General features: G+C 41.0%; 1 protein-coding gene across 2 annotated transcripts; it reads right to left on the bottom strand.

Annotated features, from left to right (window-relative positions):
* Positions 1-325: 325 nt before the first annotated feature.
* LOC119484167 (protein polybromo-1-like) lies at positions 326-17,756 on the bottom strand. Of its 2 annotated transcripts, none has more exons than XM_037762773.1 (30): positions 17,631-17,756; positions 13,942-14,091; positions 13,712-13,809; positions 13,465-13,612; positions 13,225-13,374; positions 12,866-12,982; positions 12,218-12,286; positions 11,713-11,811; positions 11,535-11,620; positions 11,361-11,446; positions 11,039-11,255; positions 9,657-9,798; positions 9,468-9,562; positions 9,100-9,379; positions 8,883-8,988; positions 8,156-8,795; positions 7,478-7,689; positions 6,617-6,802; positions 6,302-6,459; positions 5,941-6,192; positions 5,691-5,836; positions 4,705-4,862; positions 4,422-4,605; positions 3,931-4,132; positions 3,621-3,822; positions 3,369-3,521; positions 2,156-2,317; positions 1,737-1,786; positions 927-1,122; positions 326-737 (listed from the first exon to the last, which is right to left on the bottom strand). In XM_037762773.1, the coding sequence occupies exons 2-30, from the start codon at positions 14,080-14,082 to the stop codon at positions 574-576; spliced, it is 4,899 nt and encodes a 1,632-aa protein (XP_037618701.1). In that variant the 5' UTR covers positions 14,083-14,091; positions 17,631-17,756; the 3' UTR covers positions 326-573. The 2 variants fall into 2 exon arrangements, with proteins under 2 accessions (XP_037618701.1, XP_037618798.1); XM_037762870.1 differs by having other exon boundaries at positions 2,156-2,314.
* Between the last annotated feature and the right edge of the window lie 116 nt (positions 17,757-17,872).

Here is a 17,872-nt window from a genome sequence, read left to right as displayed (position 1 = left end):
CCTTCCTCTAGCTTTAAAAAACAGAATAGTTGGATTTTGAAGAGGTTAATCTAACCATTTGTCAGTACCTCCGCGGCCCACTAGGTGGTGCTCTGAGGCCCACCAGAGGGCCACAGCCCAGTGGTTGAGAATAGCTGATTTAGTTGATTTCAAATGTACTTTCACTTTTAGCAGATACTTACAGACATGTGATCATTCTTTACAAGTGGCAGCTATTGTATTATAGTTCAAGTAGTTTCGTATAGCCAGATCTATCTCCAAAGTGATGCATCTCAAACATCAACATACAGGAGATCCTACAGAGTAAAAAAAAATACAGCCAAACTGAGCTCTTCACATTTTAATCGTGAAAGCATGAAGGCATTCATCACAGAATGACAACCATTAACAATAATGCACTTAGAACAATATGTCTGAAATGTAAAACAAAAAAACAGCTTCAACACAGAAAGCAGCTTTTATAACTACAAACACATTTTTAAACGACAACACAAAGTTAACACTTTTAGTGAGCTTGTCCCCCTTCCTGTCTCACAGGAACAGAGGGAACAGAGGCTCAGAAATAGGAGCATGCTACAGGTTGTGCGTCTGACGCATGTTTAGGGTGTCTCGCAGCATCAGGTCCCGGAGTCGCCAAAGTGCATCTGCCATTGTCTTGTGGGCCCCCTTACTCTTCAACCAGTGGGATGGAAGTCTGCTCTCTTGCTCTTTTGTGAGGCGCACATCTTGTTTTTGAACTGAAAGTGCACAAATAAAACATTAATATGATGCGTCTGGGGATGTATGGATTAATGCTCAAATCAGGGGTCACTGATAAAAGGTTGGACAAGCAAAATCCCCCAAAACAGATCTCTCAAGCTATGTTAGCCAGTGCGACTATCATGATATGTAGACTTTATCACTTGCAATCAAAAAACAAGATTAACCTGAGAGAGCTTGGTCCCACTTGCTAATGGTGGAGGACTCTGCAGTGAGGCCCTCGATGTATCGGAGGTACGCCTCAGAGTGGAGCAGCCGCTGAGACTTGGCTGGTGGCGACACAAACATCGGGGTGGAGGGCTGATGGTGCGCAGGTTGTCCCATCTGGCCCGGGTACGGTGGTGGAGCCTGCTGCCCTGGGCCCTAAATAAAACATTATAAGAACTCTATTATTTCTCTGATTTAGATTGGAATTCATATAGATAAAAAAATATATATTTTGTTTGTGAGTGTGACGGTAACAGAGAAACTAGTGTAGTGTGGTGGATTTGTGGCTACACACTGTTCTGCTAATCTTAGCGTGAGGGTTAGTAGAAAGTGTTAATACTGCAGTCAAATTGTTGACAGTTAGGATGGTGTTTTATTTTTTACTGCTAGTTTTAGAGAGAAAAATATTGTTTTTTGATAAAGTCAGATCCGTGGTTTGCGCTGTCCTTGGTACTGACGCGATGTTGATGTTGATGTCCATTGACAGATTACTGTGTGGATTATTGCCTTGTATGGCCTGCCTGTCTAGTATTAGTAAAGTAAAAGTAAAGTAAAACTAGTAGTTAAGGCCAGTAAAACTGAGCTGGGTGTGGTGATCTTGATGAGGGTGATTTATACATATTCTGCCTACTGTTCAGAAGAATAGCTTTATTGTGAACATAGCCTAATGAATTTCTTGATGTTATCCTTCTCTGAACACACAGCTCTGTATCAAGGCAACAACATGTATCTAAACCCTGGATCCATGATGACAGACCCATAAAGATTACCTGGGATCCATGACTGTTTCCTCCTCCAGGACCTCCCATGCTATTGACACCTGTGGATATTCAACATCAAGACACGGTCAAAAAGTGCAGGTTTATATTACAAAAATACTACATTCAAAGTCCCTTATTGAATTGAACTATCTACATTAGAATACGTAGGAATGCCAATTATGAATATTTAACTAAAATAACAGTTGTTGTTTTTTTTTGGAGACACTGAATTTATCTCATTGACATATTATCTGCTAGTAATGAGCAGGACAAATAACCGAGCCCCTGTTGAGGCTATATGCTCTCAACTGACTAGTCATCAGTCTAAGGACTTCAGCCTATTGGTACAGGTAGCCCCTCCAGCAAGTCAGATTGGTAGACAGGAAGCAACTGCGTGGGAGGTGGGGTGGTTATGGCAGCACTCTTACCAAAGTACGGCATTCCAGGGAACCCGGTCATAACAGGCAGGAGATGTTGGTGAAAGATGGGCACCCCCATGTGATGTGGTGGCATGCCAGTCATACTAACCATGCCTTCAACGTGGCCCTGCCAGGGCATCATAGCTGACCTATATGCACCCATCATACCTTCTTAGGAAGGAACAGTAGCAACACAAAGACAGCAACATGCATTAGTCAAACATGCATTGACTACTTGTACTACCAAGCATGCAGAAACCATAGACTGTATATAAAGATGGACGACATGACAGCTCCCCAAACATAAAGCCAAAACATCTCGATCGCCCCCTGGTGGCTGGCTGCAGTATAGGTTATAAATCCTGCCTCCTCCATGTTAGCGGATGGGACATGGGCCAAACTAAAAAGTCAAAATATACATCAAATACATTTTTCCCAAAGATGGTTTCTGCCAGTTTAGGTAGTTCTTATCACGCTGATGTATGTTCAAGTGTTTTCTGATAAGCTTGGTTTTAATTAGTTATTTGATGCAATACATAGGGGGTGAGACGTCATGATTGGCTCTGAGTCTCTCTCGCTGACAAGCTGCGGCTGTGCTCAGCTCGCAATTGGTTCGAGCGGGTGACCTCGATACCGCTGCTCCACCGCCCAATCACTACAGCACAGACTCTGGCTACAAATGACGTCAAAATCTCAAGGTAGCAGCTCCCGTATCCGGGATATTTTGGCTTCTCTTCTGTACAGTGGGAGGAAGTGGTGATGCGTCGTCTATCTTTCTATACAGTCTACGGCAGAAACATGTTAATATGTATGCTTTCATTTAATTACCAGGTCATTATGATGGATATGAATGGAAGTAAAAGGGTACACAAATGAAAAATGCACAATGAAAACAATGTTGTGCACATGCACTACTGTCAAGCACTAAGTCCCAATCCTCAAATGTTGTACAGCAACTTTTACACTTCGGGTTCTGCATTTAAATACAGATATGTGAAGAATAAAGGGTACTGTACAACAATCAAGGTTTGAGCTTATCGATTAAGTGCAATGCTGTTAGAGGCAACGTACAATTGAATCATGACACTGCAACATCACAAACATACGGACATGGGTGTGATTGGGAAACTTAAAAATATGAACACATCTGGCAGTTTAGCTTCTTATTCCAGCCAGCCTTGTAGTGTACACTGGGGATCCATCTGCATCTATGAGGGGTTACCTGACACAGGCGTCATGCTGGGATTTAGCATCCCCATGGGGACTGGGGGAGGCACCACCCCCATCAGTGCCCCTACTGGGGTACCTGCTCTAGGGGACGTCTGATTCTGGGCCCTGTCACGCTCCTGCTGCTCTGCCACTTTAGCGGCTCGCTCTGCAAAACAATAGAGACAAGCAAACAGTGTTGTTGTTGTTGTTGTTAAAACTCAAACCTCTGGGTGAAGACTAGAATCTGAAAAATGCCTCAGCTCACCTTCATATTCTGCTTTCCTGGAACTCTCCAGGTTCCTCCACTCGGTGCCAACGAGGCGACTCAGCTCCCCGAAGGAGAAGTCTGGGTGCTGGGCTTTGATGACCGCTCGCATCTCGCTGCTGAACAGGATGTAGCCACTCATGTTGATCTTCCGCTTTGAGCCCTCCTTCTTTGAAAGGCCCTTCATGGATTTCGGTGTGGACTGCAACCAAACACAGGGGTGCATTCACAAGTATGCTACAAGCCACATAATCGTTGTTAATTTGCAGAAGAAATTTTTACATTTGTAAGTAAATACTTCCACCCTGACCTGCGGAGGAGTGTAAGGCAGGACATCCATTTCACTAGACATGGAAGATTGTATCCGACGATGAGACTGGTCCCCTAGTTCGCCATCATCGTCCCCAAGATCCTCTAGCTCCTCATCAGTCATATCAGCAAACTTGGCCTCCAGTTCCTCAATCTTCTTGTCCAGCAGAGGGGATGGCTCCTTCTGGGGCACTATGAGCTTCCTGTATAAGACAATCAGAAAAATATGCTGTGCAATTTATCCACCTTTTCCAAATAAATCCCTCATCTAGGAAGAATAAGTTCTTCTTTTATTAAACTGCAAAACAGGCATAGACAATTACAAAGGAGCACAACCAGGGATTTAACACAGCCTAGACAGGAGGATTAAATGCTTCTGCATTTAGTATCAGTGCATGTAGTTATTTTGTAGGTCTTAACAACAATTGTTGTCTTTTCCGCTGCCAACAGTAACATTAACAGCTAATTTAAAGTATGTCAAAGGTTTTTCACCTAAAATAGTAGATTTCATCCTCCACCACTTTCCCAGAGAGTGAAAAGCGCTTGAGACCCTTGAACTTCTTCATCTGCTTCTCGCTCTCGATGTAGCGGCTCTCACAGAGCAGAACGTTCTCTTCAGGCACTTCAGTTGGCCGACATGACAGGTAGTCTTTGAAGGACGACACAATACACTTCCCTGTGAAACAAGAAAACAGACTCAGTGACTTTATACACTGCAGCATTTGTGAAAACAAAGTGTTGGTATTCAGCTCGACATGTACAGCAAGGAGCGTACCTATGATGCAGGTCATAGGGCAAGTCTCCTCGAGGTTGCTGAGGAACACTTCCTTCTTGTAGAACATTTTAGTGGGCTCATGCTCTGTTTCCTCTGGATGGATGAAGATTGGACCAAAGAAGTAGCCTGCTCCATCTCGCATCCACATTTTCTCAATTCTGTTCAATATATTTAAAATATGCTGCATTAGATACATTAGAAATCAGCTTGTATATTTACAAAAACACAAGACGGGACACAACAAAATGATAACCAGAAATACTGCCTTGCGGTTGTATGCCTCCGACAACTAGTCAGGTTGTAGTTTACATCCATGTCTGTCCAAACTGTCATCACTACATCACTTTATCCTGTTAGACATGAGTGTGAAATTGTCAGAGCATATGAATTCTTGAGTTATGGCCAAAAACATGTTTTGTGCGGTCACAGTGACCTTTGACTACCAAAATCTAATCAGTTCATCCTTGCGTCCAAGTGGATGTTTGAGAAAAATGTGAATAAATCCCCCCTGATGAGTGATATCGCGTTTACAGGAATGGGTCGGACGGACAACCTGAAAACCTAATGCCTCCAGTCATGGCTGTCGCTGGTGCTGAGGCATAAAAATGTAAAAAAAAAATAGAATTAAAAGTTATAAAAACAGTAAAAGCAGTAAAACAGTGTGAAATAAAAAATAGATTGATCAAATAACAATACAATAGAATCAAATTATACAACATAAATACAATAAAATAAGTGAATAAAATAATGATAATCACTATAATAAACATCCTGACTAATAAACACTTACAGCAGCTTTCGGATCCTCAGGCTGATTGTTCCAGCACAGTAGCTAAAAGCTGCCTCACCAAAGGTTTTAGACCTAGGCCTTCGGCCTTGGCGGAGGTAATAATTTTAAAATCAATACGGACACTGACAGGCAGTCAATGTGAGGACTTTTAAAACAGGTGTAATGTGATCTGTAGAAAGAAATGTATTTACTCTACCTGCCCACTCGGTGGCGCACTAGTCCATGTGAACCGATGTAAACACAGTCTCCCACTTTCAGCCACTGGTTGTTGTAGCAGAGCTGTTCATAGTACTGACACCCTGGTTCCCCATTGGTCATATCCATTGGAACATCCTCCCTCTCCTGTAGACACAAATTGGTTTCCTGAAAGCTGTCTGCATTATTTGACGTGTATTCTGTCATTTTTATATATATATAAAAAAAAAAAAACAACAACAGGTATTTACCTTGTCTGCATTACCATCTGTCATTTTGATTTCCTCAACCATCTCTGGCGGTTTCTCCTCTTGTTTGAGGGCAAACATGGACGCCACACGGACGACGGGTAGGGGGACCTCTCTGGGAAGAAACCGAACAGAGCTCAGGGGCATGGCCCACAGCTTGATCTTCTTGAAGGACTTGGACTTGGCAGAGTAGCGCGACTCACAGACGTAGACATCCTCGGCTCTGAAGCCTTCTGGGTGAAGTTTGAAGTACTCCTTGAATCACACACACCATGAATATTTGAGTCAACACCCAATACACATTCAAACAGCCAATGCTCCAAAACAAACCCGACAAACATAGATGAAAAAACACAGCATTTACCTTTACAAACATGACCACACATTTGCCCAGAATCTTGCTGACGGGAGCTTTGTTGTAATAATCGCTTTTAAAAACTTCCTTCTCCAAGAACTTCCTTGTGGCGAGATGAAAGGTTTCATTTGGCCTGTAGAACCAGCAGCCATACAGCCACTTCTCACCTGCATTTATGAGGAGGGTAAAACTGAATGAATTACAACTGGTCTCAATAAAAATGGAAGATACTGTACATAGCAAACAATCTATCTGAAAATATTGATATGCTTCTTTTAAAAAAAAAAAAAATTATTGTCTGATTAGTGCAATAATGAGACTGACCAGTGTCGTCTTGCCAAAGGCGTTCGATGTAGATGATATGAGGCTGGAGATTTGGCTCTGCAGGCTCCACATATACGTAATCTCCCACATGGTACATGCTGTCTTTGAAGCTGCAGTCTTGACTGTATGTGCGTTGCAGGCTAGACTGCCATGATCCTCCAACAGAGTCCTCTCTCTTCTCAGCTTCTGGGGATTCACAAGTGACTCAGTAAAACAATGCTACAGTGTATGCTGAGTATGACAAAACTTCTATGGACTGTGACCTTTTATATTTATCAAAATACGCTCTTTTATACATGTTGTACGGGAATGAATGGGGTTTTTGATTTTGGGTGAAGGTTATTGGTACCCTTGCAGAATTAACAGGAGTAAAATTACCAATGGACCCTGCTGTACATCTTCTAAATGATGACTCCCGCACAGACAAAATGCAAAGTCTGGCTGGCATGCCTGGCTGAAGCTAAGAAGGTTGTAGTCCAGCGTTTGAAACCTCCTCATGATATTTCAAGTATTCACTGGCTTCCTAGCTTTTTGGACATTTATTACCTCAAACTATCATCAGCAAGAGTCGATAACGCACGACCAAACACAATTTTAACATGGACAAACATGATATCTAACTTAAAAGATCTTCTGTCTAAATAAGGAAGCTCAGTCTGTGTCGGTATCACTATCACCAACTATATGTTGGTGAAGGGGTGGAGAGAAGGGTGGGCGGGATAGGGATGGGGGTTGAAGGGTAGCTGGGTTAAACGATCAAAATGTAATCGGAAACCTGTTGTATTGTCTGTAATTTGTTGGTTTTGCAATAGTAGCTGCAATAAAGAAATAAGTGATAAAAAAAAATATTGATCAAAATACCCCTTTTTTCCTCTTCCCTCTTGATTTTGTCCTCCTCAAACTCCTTGGGGAGCTTCTCTTTCTTCTCTTTTTCCACATCACTGTGCAGATGTTTGGAGGTGTAGCTGAGAGCGGGAGACATCAGGATCTCTCCGTTCTTACACAGCTCGTCTCTGATTCGGATGAAGAACTGCTGCAGTTCCACAGCATCTTCGAAGATCTCTGAATCTGTCCTGTAATATATATATGGTATAACACAATTTTAACTCTACAACATCAACGCATAAAAAGATGATTAGACATTTTCTATCACGTATTAGGTAATTTCATATCTTGATAACGATATATATCACGATATAGCATGTTTTCTGGTAGTTCAATAAATAAATAGTCTATATAAAATAACCACATGGTGAAGACAAATGAAAAGTATTTCCTCATTTAATTCAGAACTTTAGTGCAAAATGAACTTTAACGTTCCAAAGTAAAATCTGAATTTGATCAGATTTTTTGAGAAATTTGAGTGAGTATGTGTTTGTTATTATCAATTTAGACGACATAATTGTGTATCACAATATCTCGATATTTGATTTCATCACGATAATCCATTGAAAGACGATAAATTATCATATTGAGTTATCGCCCAGCCCTATTAGACAACTGGTTTGACTTTGTACAGGATGGTCAACAGCGCCTCACCTATTCAACCGTCTGGCCTTTTCCAGGACTTCAAACATGTGGTCCTGAAACACATCCAGCCTCTTATAACGCCCTCCATCTACATTAGTCCTGATAATCTCAAAGTTGAGCCGAGGCTTCTCAGGATTTGTGGGATCTATGGCGGGAATCTCAGCGAGTGAATCACTGTAGCAGCGACCCTCATCGTCTTGGTGGCCGAGCACGGAAACAAAGAGGCTGCGGACGAGTTCCTGGATGAGGCGGGGCACGTCAGGCACATGGCCGTCATCTCCTCCCTCCAGGTCGTGCCTTGTCTCTAACAGCACCCTGTGCAGCATGAGGGCGTCGCGGTAAATCAGAGACTCGGGCTCGTTGTAAGTGCAGGCGTTGTTGAACATGAGCACCAAGTCCTCCACCAGTGCATCCACATCCTGGTACTTATTAGCCAGCATGTGAGTCTTGATCTTCTCCATGTCCACTGGTTTCTTGATGGCGATGTAGTAGTCGGGCAGCTCGGCACGAGACGGCAGCCGCAGGAAGATTGTGCTGAGGCGACGGCCACGCTTGTCTGTGAAGTTCTTGACGGCCTCGTAAAGCTCATTGAGCTTCTGCTGTAATGGTGTCAAGTACTTGGACTTCTTCAGTGTAATGCTGTTCTTTCCTGCAATCAAATAAAGTGTTTTAATGATAACAAACTCACACATTTGCTTTGATTTGATTCAGGGAAGTAAATCACAAAGTGAATTACTTATTTTCAACTTTGGAGACATCATGTCATCATCATCTGTTGCTGGCCCAAGATCCCTGCGTCTGTCTTTCATAATCTTCTCTAGGATGTCAGCGTCGTTGTAGACCTTGAACACAAAAAAGAAGTTCATTATGACGAGCTACTAGTTCCTGGATAACGTTTTTTTTCTCAGTTTCTAAATTTGACTTGCAGTGAATTAGATACAAACAGATCTTACCTGGGAGCCTTCTTCATTGTAGTGTCGAGCATTGCGGAACATCAGCTTCATTTCCTCCACCATTGCGTCTTCAGTCATGTACTTGTCTGAACGGATGTTGTGCTCGATGGTCCGGAGATCCATCGGTTCCAGGATGACTTTGTAGTAGTCGGGATAGTCCTTCTTCGAGGGCTTGACCATGAAGAGGTCACAAAGTCTCCGACCGGTACCAGCTTCTCGCGCCTCAGCCACGGCAGAAAAGAGAACTTTCATTCGGTTTTTCTTTGTGTTCTTCTTGTGACTGGAAACAAAATGCAGATCAACTGTCACTCTTCTTCCACACACAAAAAAACAAGTAGCTGCAGAGTTGAGTAAGTAAAAATGCAAACCTTTTTCTTTTTGTGCTGCTTGTGTCAGACGTGGCAGAAGAGAGCATGCTGTCTCCGTCATCGTCATCCCGCTGTAAGAGCTCCTTTCTCTTCATCTACACAAGAAACAGGTGATATATACATCAAATGGCTACAATGCCTCTTCAAAATACCACAAATCTGACAAAAAGTGTACGCTTTGGGACTGACCTGCTGAATGTGTTGGAGTTTGAGCGCACGCTTGTAGATGGAGGAGTGAGGAACATTGTAGCGTTTGGCGTTCTCAAACATTCGCATCAGATCAGAGTCGACATGCTCAACACTCTCGTATTCGTTGTTCTTCATCTTGTTCCTGTGGGGAATTACGGGCTCTCACATTTGGAAAGGAGGGCACAGAAATACTGTACTGTACAGTGAGTGTGTGTGTGATGCCGTAGGGGTAGAAAATAAAAAGAAAGAGTGTTGGTGAAACAAAATAAAACAAATCAATCAGAAAAAAAAACATGAAATAGAAAAAGGGTGGGTTTCGTTTTAGTAAATTATGAGAAATTTCTGCTTGGAAAGCTTGTTTAACATCTGTATTATTGCCATTACCTTTTACATTACAATAAACATGGATTTATTGAGCAAACTACTTGATGTAATCTGGTAGATGTGTTATCTGACATTTAATTCACAGCATCTATTGAGACACTGATCAAAAAGACCTAGTTTACAATTTTTTAAAGAACATTTTAAAGGGTAACCTATAATCTAACAGATCTACATTATATTTACAAGCAAACTATGCAAAAATATTAAATATGACAATAAAAACATGCATTTTTTGCAAATTAATTGAAACCGGAATAAAATAATATCTAACATCTAATATCTTGAATTGGTATTAAACCCCTGAATCAATTCTGAATACTTTAGAGGCTATTTTTTACTAATGGGCTTACCACTTTTAATTCCCTTTTAAAAAGAGATTTGAATAAAAAAAAATAAAAAAAACTTGACGTAGAAATGTTTTTCTATATGTCAAAACATATCAAATCTGTGTAGAATAGAGAGCTGCAGGAATGAGTCCTAAAACCCAGAAATGTGTTAGCATTTTAGCACTTCTGGTTCCCTTGTCTTGAAGTCAATGGGTTTTTAGTTAGATGCCTGAAATAAGGTCTGTGCTTAACACAAGCTTAAGAAATTTTAGTCATGCAACCGTGGTGTAGTTTGTTTATAGCTTAACGTTAGCATTTTACTTCTGGCAATTGTATTCATGATTCAAAAATCATAAAAGTAGTGTTCATTGGTGGAGATTATCTTGCTGAACAAAACCTGTAAGTATCATAAACGTTTGTTTGCCACAGAGCTTATTTTCTGCAGTAATCGAAAACCCAATGGAAAAATCACATTGGCTTTTTGTTGAGGGGAACCAGGGCGATGCTAACTTCCTGGTTGGCCTACAAAAATACGTCATCCCTGCAGCACTCTATTCAGGTGGAAAACATGAAGACATAACTCATTGTTGTTGAGTATTAAATTTGTCTGGTACGTGTGGACAGACATATGAAAAGACACACAGACTTAGATGAGTACTAGTTCTGTCATACTTGATCTGAAGGAGGCAGATGGGTTGACTGATCTGGTGGTAGTAGTCGGGGTAGTCCTTCCTGGAGGGCAGCTGCAGGAAAGGCTCAGAGATGAGCTGGCCCTGGCTGTTCCTGGCACCTCGCACAGCCTCATACAGCTGGAAGATGGGATTGCTCATGTCCATGTTAGAGGTCATACTCTCCGCTTCAGATTCACCCTCATCATAGTGGACAGAGCCTGAAAAATACAGAATAAACAATGACACACCCATGAATTACAACAAGTCATTGTACAGAGCACCTTCATTTTACATGAACTTAAGCTAATGAGGTAAAGATGTACCAGAGAGAATGCCTTCCTCATCACTTTCGTACTGAAGAGCCATGGTGATAGCTGAGAGGCGGTCTCCCTGGGCAGACCTTCTATTCCTGACAGAGACAGACACGACAAGAGCGACGGAGTTAAAATCAAAAGTTCACATGACATTTTTTCCACACAGTGTTGTCTCCTGTTCACCTGATACGAATGCTGGACTTGATCGGTTCTCCGTGTTCCATCTCAGACTTCTTTTGTGCGAAAATCTTTTTGATGGTGTTTGCATCCTGGAACACATGAGCAGATCATACTGTAGGTGTGCATGTCAAACACTGCTAATGACATCCAGCGTGTGTCATATTCTCATTTACACACTCACCTTAAACACTTGCGATCCAGGCTCATTATAAGTTTTGGCATTCTTGACCAGTAAATCTATGTCTTTAGCCATGGCACCAACACTCCTGTAATGGCTCAACTAAAAACAAAAAATACATTTATTGGACATTTTATCAACAAAACGTTGTGAATAATAATACAAAAAATTATTAAGGCTGCCCCCTTTTAGTCGATTAGTCAACTAATTGGTTGTTTTGGTCTTAGTCGACTAAGATTTCTTCAGTCGATTAGTCGTTTTTTTTGCTTTTTTCATTCTGAATGACTTATTTCAAAGAAACTTAGGAGCACATCTCTGGTAAACACAAGATTTAAAGTGGTGCTTTTGTGTGATTCTTTGTGGAGAAACTCAGTTTTATAGATCTGTTGATTAAATCAACTTATCAATTAGTTGACAAAATCGTTTGAGAGTTAGTCAACTTTCTCCTCGTTGAGGACAGCCCTTAAAATTATGATGCATACATAACGTAGGAGGTGTAATAGCATACCTGAATCTTTTGGGCAACGATTTTCAGATCTATTGGTTCCTTAATGATGGCATAATAATCCGGGTATTGCTATATGAAAAAAGGCAAACTACACATGAAAGCCAAGTCACTCATTTTAATGATAATGTCTTAAAAGGTACAGTGTGTAGGATTTGGCGGCATCTAGTGGCATGGTTGCAAATGAGTACCACTCCACTCACTCTTCCCTTTCCAAGACTGCGGTAACATGAGCCACCAAGTGCAAAACCGTGGTAACACCATTCACCTTGCTCAGAGGCTTTCTGGCGGTACCACGGTTTTGCACTCTACGGCTCACGTTACCGCAGTTTCACAAACGTGTCGGAGAACTATGGAGGCCTTCAGGTAAAGTTAAAATGTGAAAGTCTCTCTCTAGAGCCAGCGTTTGGTTTGTCCTTTCTGGTCTACCGTAGAAACATGGTGGAGCAACAGGGAGGACTCCCTGAAGAGGACCCGCTCCCTATGTAGAAATGAAGGGCTCATTCTAAGCTAACGAAAACACAACGATTCGTAGTTTCAGGTTATTATCATAAACACACTGTAGTTATGAATATTATATTCCATTTCTGCAAATAGATCCCCTGAAATGTTACACACTGTTCCTTTAAGTCATACTGAAGTTGCTTGTACCATTTTGGAGGGAAGCTTCTGAAACAGCTCGCTGACCAGACGGCCAGTGGGCTCAGTGTAAGACACCACAGCATCAAGGAGCTGCTCAAGGACCTCTTTCAAGCAGGAAGGTGCACTCTGTCATACACAAGTGGTCACACAGTTTAGGTAGGGAAATACTACATCACCCTCACAGATATACCGGATACTTTACTATGCAAATTAATGCAAAATTCTTCAAATGATGTGTGCCAAACCACCTCATCACCTCAGGTAAACAAAACACCATCACAGTAGATTAGAAACACTAAAGATTAACATTGTTAGCAGTATAAACTGAATGAAGAGTGTGTGTCATCAGTAATGTGTGTGAGTGTCACCTCATCCTCAGTGGACCCTCCAGGGTTGTCTTGTGCGTCATACCCCTCTTCATCATCATCATCATAGTCACCTCGCTGAACAAATTCATTTTTGGTCCGCAGGTAAAGGTCCCAAAGTTTACAGGCTGCTCTGTACTCCGGACTGTCAGACTAGACACACACAAGCAATACATATTCATGTAGGTGCATATTATAATTAAATTTAGACTTATACACAATCTGTTGAGTTGTTTTTTTTACCTTGTAATATGTTTTTGCATTGTTGAATAACAGTTGAAAGTCACTGGTGAGTTGTTCGACATCATCATACTCCTCCATCTTTAATTTCTGCTGGATTTTCATCATGTCAATAGGCTGAGACACCACATGATAATAGTCTGGTTGATTCCTGTAAGAAAAAGGGACTTGTAAATTGTCTGCGTCTGTGTGTTTTAATTTTATTAATTTCAAGACGGAATTATATGCACGTCTAATGAACCCTCCTCACCTGCGTTTGGGGGCTCTGATGAACAGCTCACACAACATCCTGCCCTGATCGTCCTTGTAATCTCTGACTGTGTTGTACAGTTCATGACACACAGCAATCTGCAAGGCAAAGGGTTAAACACTGAAAAATATCTGCATCCTTTCCCATGTCAACTAGTAAATCTGTGTGTTGGTATAATTCTGACAGTATGTTACAAGAAAATACAGAAACTGAAATTTGTAAAAAATTACAGGATCCACAGTTGGAATGTTTGAGGTCCTTCTCCTCTTTCTCCCAATTGAAGACACTAACGATGAAGTCTGGCTATCGTCAAAATCTCCTCCACTCACACTGCTAGAGGGGGACGTCGCCCTTCTCCTTTTCAAGGCCATGACGAACCCCTGAGGTAAAGAGACAGTAAAGTAACAAGTATCACTGCATGGAGAAAATCTTGCGTTAAAGCTATAAACATTACATACTCAGTTTCCAACAGTATATAAACAGTGTGCACACTATAGAGTGCTACAGGAATGAGTTGTAAAGCCCGGAAATGAGTTAGCATTTTAGCAATTCCGGTGGATCTGGAAGTCGATGGTTTATTTGAATGGGATTTTAGTTAGATGCCTGAAATAAGGTCTGTGGTTAAAACAAGCTTAAGAGATTTTAATTGATTGACTGATTTTTTATGCCTTTATGTGTCTTTAAAAAGGCCAACTCGTCCGCCTTTTCGGCCTCGTTGTGTATACTCGCGCTCATGCGACCGTGGTGTAGTTCGTTGCTGGCAATTGCATTCACGCTTCAAAAATCATAAAGTGGTTTTCATTTGTGAAGATTATCTTGCTGAACAAAACGTGTAAATATCATAAACGTTTGTTTGCCACAGAGTTTATTTTCGGCAATAATCCAAAACCCATTGGAAAAATCCCATTGGGTTTTTGTCGAGGGAAGCCAGAGCAATACTAACTTCCTGGTTGTTCTACAAAAATACGTCATCCCCGGAGCACTCTATAGAGACTGAGAGAATAATCTCAATGAGGGACACTGGCTGGGCTCTGCAGCAGTCAGTTACACCTGCTGACAGCACTGCCATCTGTGCCGCGTACAACACAATAGTTCCTCTATTAAAAATAATCCTCACAAAACATTGTTCCTAATTGTATAACAGAACTATTTTCATTGTAAAACATGACTACAGTGCTAATTTTATAACTATAAGTAGAGCTGGCAGAACTTCTCTTTCCTGCTCAGTTTGTTTGCTCACTTCTGTTGTTGCCATGTTTGCTGGAAGTCAGAAGCTGGGGGACATTGTGTACGGATGAGCAATAAATCAATATTCAGCCCTACTGTCCCAGTGGTTTACAAAAGGCAATGTGGAAGGGGATCTTTTTTTAACATTGTGAATCACGATATGCAGTTGGTGTCTTATTTAAAGCTACAAATACATGGTAGTTCTGTTTTGGCTTCCCATGTAGTCAAAATGGATGAAAACTGACAACAAGACATGTATACTAACTGATCTTTCTAAACAGATACTGTAATATGGTGTGGTCATCCTGATATTTTTGTCTTTTCTATATTTAGTAGACTAAACATAACATTTTAAGTTGCCTCTTCCCCTTTATGACTCACTCCTCTCCAGTGAAATGTAACAGACTACTGCTGTGAATGGGAAGCTATGATTACCAATACTGAAGAAATGAGCAAACGTTCTTTTCACATGTCCTAGTGAGCACTTTAAATAGATATGTGTGACAGTGAATCAGCATGCACAGTACCAGGACCATAGACTTATATTAAGATACATGACATGACAGCTCTCCAAAAGTGAAGCCAAAACATCTTGATTGCCCCCTGGTGGCTGGCTGCAGTATAGGTCATAAACTCCGCCCCCTCCATGTAAACGGTCAAATACATTTTTCCCAAAGATGGTTTCTGTCATTTTAGGTAGTTCTTATCACGCTGATGGATGTTCAAGTGTTAATTTTTCTGATAAGTTTGGTTTTAATTTGTTATTCGATGCTATAAAAAGGAATTGTCAGAGAGAGGAGATGTAACTTTAACTTTCCATAACCGTCATGAGTCTGTGTAATAGAAAATTTTATGTCAGTTTGATCACAAATGTAGTTATAGAGATATTAGTTGTGTCTTTCTAGCCAAACAGCTACCGTGGAGCTAACGTAGCAGCTAGGTGGCTCACGCTAACAAGCTGCGGTCGCTCTTGGCTCGTGATTGGCTCAGGCAGGTGTGTGGGCGTGACCTCGATACCACAGCCGCCCAATCATTACTGCACAGACTCTGGCTCCAAATGACATCAAAATCTCAAGATGGCTCCGGTATCCGGTATATTTTGGCTTGACTTTTGTACAGTGGGACAAAGTAGAGTCATCCATCTTTATGTACAGTCTATAACCAGGACCCTGAAACTGAAGTACCTAAATAGATCTCAGTCATCATTCATTTCATTATTAACACTTCCATTAAAAAAAGGCCTATTGGAGCTGATCATGTGTAAGCCTACATAATAAAAAAAACATTTGGAGAAACAGAATAAGATAGAGACACAAAGGAATAACTGTAAACTGTTTTCTATATTGGTATTGTACTTTTCATTGACCTGTTTATGTTCTACAGCTTCACTTTTACATGTTTTTTTAAAAAGGGGGAAAATGGAGGAGTACCTCTGAAGAAACATGAACAAATTTGTCAAGATGGTAGACACTTTGAAATTAAAATGTGGGAATATTTTATTTAAAATTAATATTGTTTTCTTTAATGTAAGTCACAGAATATACCTTTATAAATGCTCACATTCTGTGTATTGGATGAAGGGATGCACGGATACCGATACTGGATTTGATATCGGGCTGATATGGACTCAAGTAGCTGAATCGGATATCGGTGACAATGGGACCGCAAACAGCTTATTATTTAAAGGTCCCATATTATAAAAAAAGTGAGACGTTCATGTTTTTTTATTATAAAGCAGGCTTAAGTCCTATATAAATACTGTGAAAGTATCGAAACACTCAATCCACAGGGAAATACACACAGCCCGTATTCAGAAACTCTGCATTTGAAACAAGCTGTAAGGATTTCTGCCCGTTCGTGATGTCACAAACATACAATATTTAGACCCTTGACACAATTTTAAACATAAACATTCTAAATGTGTCCCAGTTTAGTTTATGAACCTGAAAAGGAGCACGATATGGGACCTTTAAACACTGGTATCGGATCGGTACTCGGTATCGGCCGATACCCAAAGCCCAGGTATGGCTATCGGGACTGGAAAAAGTCAGATCGGTGCATCCCTAATTGAAGGCAGGGCCATCATAGGGATGGGAGACACCCACATGTCATCCATGATGAGTAATTTCATGTCACCCCAAATTACCTTTGACCCCTTTATAAATTATTATATTTGAGACAACTGGAAATGTTAATTTTTGATAAACTCTCCTATAAAAAATGGCAACAGAAAATAAGCAGTTGTGTGGTTTTTCCACCAGGCCCTCTGGTCTCCTCTTAAAGGTTGAATGCTCTTAAAAGTCAGACTATAAAAGGTGACAGCTCATTATTGTCACCTGGAATGATGTTTCCATCATCGGACACCAATGTCTGGAAGGTTTGACTCAACATAAATGTTTAACCCTCATGTCATCTATAGCTGCGTATACAGACTGCAGTCCAGTGTACACACATCAGCAGTAAGCTAGCACACACACACAAAGACCAGCAGCTGTCCACTGACCTGTCACTCAAAGTGTGGACAGGTACTGACCACTGAGCAGCTAGCATTAGCATACAGTCAACACCATCTAACGCTGCTAGTTAACAGACGAGACAAAGGCATCACTATAACAACGACTAACGTTACTAAGCTACCGACACCTTATGGGAAATATATTAGTGTCACCACTTGACATAGTTGTGTGCTTACCTTCTGGGAGCACGTTACTAGACTCCCCAAAATCTTTAATAATCAAGAAAAGCCAATCACTGTTATCGATTTCAGACCGAGAGACACAAGTGTGAAGCTAGCAACGGTTTAAACCGTCACTTCCGGTTTGTTTATCCTTCAGAATAAAAGCGCGTATGATTTCTTCGTAGTTATAAATGTGTTTTACATGATTGCAATGATTATTTTCCTTCTTCTCGCTTTAATGAGTGATTTTTTTGGTA

The sequence above is a fragment of the Sebastes umbrosus genome, chromosome 1 (assembly GCF_015220745.1).
Source record: "Sebastes umbrosus isolate fSebUmb1 chromosome 1, fSebUmb1.pri, whole genome shotgun sequence".
Taxonomy (NCBI): domain Eukaryota; kingdom Metazoa; phylum Chordata; class Actinopteri; order Perciformes; family Sebastidae; genus Sebastes; species Sebastes umbrosus.
The sequence above is the reverse complement of the archived record's forward strand: the minus strand, read 5'-3'. Positions and strand labels throughout refer to the sequence as shown.